General features: G+C 56.3%; 3 protein-coding genes across 3 annotated transcripts in view; all 3 read right to left on the bottom strand.

Annotated features, from left to right (window-relative positions):
• Positions 1–559, bottom strand: part of LOC101764357 (tryptophan aminotransferase-related protein 3-like) — a 24,078-nt gene extending 23,519 nt beyond the window's left edge. The window contains exon 1 of the mRNA XM_004969703.2: positions 198–559. Within this exon, the coding sequence (XP_004969760.1) occupies positions 198–559 (362 nt within the window). The remainder of the gene's footprint in view (positions 1–197) is intronic.
• Positions 560–962: 403 nt separating this feature from the next.
• LOC101763946 (protein ALP1-like) lies at positions 963–1,838 on the bottom strand. The gene is made up of 2 exons (XM_004969702.4): positions 1,592–1,838; positions 963–1,508 (listed from the first exon to the last, which is right to left on the bottom strand). The coding sequence occupies exons 1-2, from the start codon at positions 1,698–1,700 to the stop codon at positions 1,033–1,035; spliced, it is 585 nt and encodes a 194-aa protein (XP_004969759.1). The 5' UTR covers positions 1,701–1,838; the 3' UTR covers positions 963–1,032.
• Positions 1,839–2,051: 213 nt separating this feature from the next.
• On the bottom strand, positions 2,052–2,630 carry LOC101786492 (spidroin-1-like). The gene has a single exon (XM_004972085.1). The coding sequence runs from the start codon at positions 2,628–2,630 to the stop codon at positions 2,052–2,054; it is 579 nt and encodes a 192-aa protein (XP_004972142.1).
• Between the last annotated feature and the right edge of the window lie 797 nt (positions 2,631–3,427).

The raw sequence follows: 3,427 nt of genomic DNA, 5'->3' as shown, positions 1-3,427 counted from the left end.
CTAAAAATCTCAACCAAGTAACCAGCGCATCGTGCATGTCGACGCAGGGTCATCTTCCTTTTTAGCACTACTGCTGCCCGAGCCAACGCCGGACCTCCACTCATGGCATCAGTTGCAAACTCTCCTACTCTTTATGGAAGCCATAGCTAAGAGCCTAAGACGACGGGAAGGCGCCGTGACGACGCCGGGTCGCGTACCTGTTGGCGTCGGCGGTGCAGTCGGGGGTGCGGAGGGAGCAGTCCGGCCCGGCGAAGCAGGCGTTGCACTCGCAGCCGGGCCGCCCGTCCTCGCCGGCGACGCCATCCAGGAACACCTGCCCGTGGCCCGAGCAGTCGACGGCGGCCGCCGCCTCGGCCTCCCTAGCCGCCCGCAGCGCCCAGCTCAGCCCGCAGCCACTGCTGCCTCCGCCGTCGTGTTCGAGCAACCGCGACAGCGGAAGGAAGTGGTGCGCGAGGAGGAGCGCGTTAAGGAGCAGCGATAAGCAGAGGAGCGCATGGAGGCCGATGAGGCCGGCAGGTCGCCGTCTCGCCTGGTGCCCTCCACCGGCTGCCGGTTCCATTGGGTGTGTGCGCGTGTATCGGTGTGTGTCCTTGGCTATGTACAGGCGGGTTCATCTTGGGAGCATGATAATTTAGGGGGTGTTTGGCAGCACTCCACCTTTCAGAAATCAGCTCCACTCCACCAGCTCCACACTTTTGCAGCTCCACTCCACCAGCTCCAGGAATATGAGTTTTTGGTGGGAATGTTCTATTTTGCCCTTGGTGGTTGGATCGGTTGAGTTTAGCATTGTTTACATTTTTTTTTCCCGCTGCTACAATAACCGCGCGTGCTACAGTAACCGGGCGTGCTACAGTAACCGGACCGTCAGTACCGTTCGTGTTGTTTTGAGTTTTTTTTCCGCTGCTACAGTAAAATAGCGTACAATACTTTCTTCATTTTTTTTCCCATGGTAAAAAATATTGAACCAAATAACGTTGTACCGAATGAAAGGTCCCAACAAATACGGTACAAAATCAATCTTTCCAATACAAACTAGTTCCAAGCAAGAGAGAGTGCGGTGGCTAGCTCATCACGAAAGACATCCATAGTTGGCGCGTTGAGTGCGGAAGTTGACCCATCTGACGCCGCTTGCGAAACTGCATATTTGTTATATCTTTCCGGTATTGTAGGAACAAAATTAGGATCACGATCAAACCGAGCAAAGTCTTCATCTTGACCTCCATGCTCACGAATGAAATTGTGAAGGACCATGGTAGCCACAACAATCATCTTTTGCTTGTACATGGGATATGGTGGCATCTTCCAAAGAATTTGCCACTTCATTTTTAATAGTCCAAAAGATCGCTCAATCACATTGCGGATAGATGAGTGAACCCGATTGAACCTTTCCATAGGCGTCTTAGGTTCAATACCTCTATGCCATTCCGGTAAATGATACCTTTCACCCTTGTAAGGAGCGAGGTAGCCAGGACGATTAGGATATCCCGCATCCACAACGTAGTATTTGCCTATATTCACAAAAAAATAATATGAGTTATGGATTAATGCTACATGTTAATCACATTCGTATATCAAATTGAACACATGTTACCTTGTGGAGGATGTGGAAAAAATTCTTCATCCACTCTGAGTGCATTGTACAACACACTTGTATCATGCATAGCTCCAGGTTGTCCCGTGGAAACATAAGTGAAACGCATGTCAAAGTCGCATACCGCTAGTACATTTTGAGTGGCTACCCCGGTCTTTCCAATATATCTCACTTGCTCATCAGGTGAAAGAGCAACACGGATATGAGTGCCATCAAGTGCAACACAACAAAGGAACACAAGAAACCATTACCGTGTCAGAAGCTTTTCTCTTTGATGTCTTCTTCACACCTGAGTGTTGTGCAGCGGCGGCGGCGGCAACATCCTGGCCGATGGGCTCGCTGCCTAGCCCGACCACATCGTCGCTGCCAAGCTCGGCCACACGGCCACGGTCACGGCCGCCGCCCTAGCTAACACGGCCACGACCCCTGGTGCCTGACATGGCTGCGGCGCCCCTGCGACCTATACCTCTTGCGCCGCTGCCCAGTACACCTCTTGCGCCGCCGCACAGACCACCTCTTGCGCCGCCGCCCAGGCCACCTCATCCGCCGCCGGCCATCTCCCCGTCGCCTTCTTCCTCGCCCCCCAACCCCCCCTGGTGCGGGCGCCCAGGGGCCCTTGACCGCCGGCGCCGAGGGGCCCTTCACCGTCGGCGCCCAGGGGCCCTTGACCGACGGCGCCGAGGGGCCCTTCCTGCGCGGCGATGCCGGCCCAATCCGCGCCGCCCAAGTTCCCCTGGCCGGCGGCGCCGGCAAGCAACCTCTGGGCGGCATGGGCCCCTACCAAAATTGTGCCCTGAGGATGAGCCGAGGAAAGGAAGGGGTCCGCCCGAGGCGCCGCGGCCAGGCCGGCGGGTGCCGCCCGCGAGGCGCCGCCCAGGCCGGCGGGGGCCACCCGCGGCGCGGCGGCCAGGCCGGCGGGAACCGCCCCTTCCATCTCCGCGGCGGCCAGGCCGGCGGGGGACTCCGTCGGCGCGGCGCCCAGGCCGGCGGCCGTCTCCCTCGCCGCGCCGCCCAGAAAATCGCCTCCGTCCGCGTCCATCTCGCCGGTGGCGGTCGGCGGAGGTATTTCGGGCGCAGGAGATGAGTACAGATGAGTAGCGGATGGGTCTGCTTTTCTTTTGACTAGAAACGAAGGGGTACTGTGTAACGGATGGCATGGTGGGTAAATAACTACGAACTCCACGACGAGGTCTGTATTCAAGGTTTTTGGAGCACCCCTTGAGGTACTCCACCAAAAACGTGGATCTACCCCCTGCTCCACATTTTTTCTAGAGCCGGATTTGCTGGAGCTGAACGCGTTTGGATACGATTTTTTTGGAGTTGGTGGAGTGGAGTGATTTTTAGTGAAGTGAAGTGCTCCCAAACAGGCCCTTAATAAGCAGGCTCAGGTAACCGTCAGGCGTGATGGTGTTCGTGTCACAACCACATGAGTACTGACATGGACAGTGTTCCTTCCCGTGCTGCAGACTCCAGCGGACAAATCTCGAAGAGCCAGAGTATCACGCACTACTCCCGATCCAACAAGGAGTCGGTGTCACATGAAAACTACCTTGTGTGAAACGGATCTTGCCTCGTCTCGTGGGCCCCAGCGCTTGGTGATGATGTTCAGATGTTGGATCGTGCATCGACGGCGACGCCTGCGTCCGCCTTGTACCCATATGCAGTGCAGCCGTGCAGGCAACGGGATTCTCAACCCGCTACGTCGTCTTTCCCATGGGAAACTGGTAAAGGCATCGCGGGGAGCGTGAGAGAATTCCCATGGATTTCTTCTCATCGCTCGATCGAGGCGTATCCTGTACGCCGGCCATACCCCTTACTACTATTAATAGTTCTTGC

Source organism: Setaria italica, chromosome V, assembly GCF_000263155.2.
Source record: "Setaria italica strain Yugu1 chromosome V, Setaria_italica_v2.0, whole genome shotgun sequence".
Classification (NCBI taxonomy): Eukaryota; Viridiplantae; Streptophyta; class Magnoliopsida; order Poales; family Poaceae; genus Setaria; species Setaria italica.
This window is presented reverse-complemented; position numbering and strand designations above follow the sequence as displayed.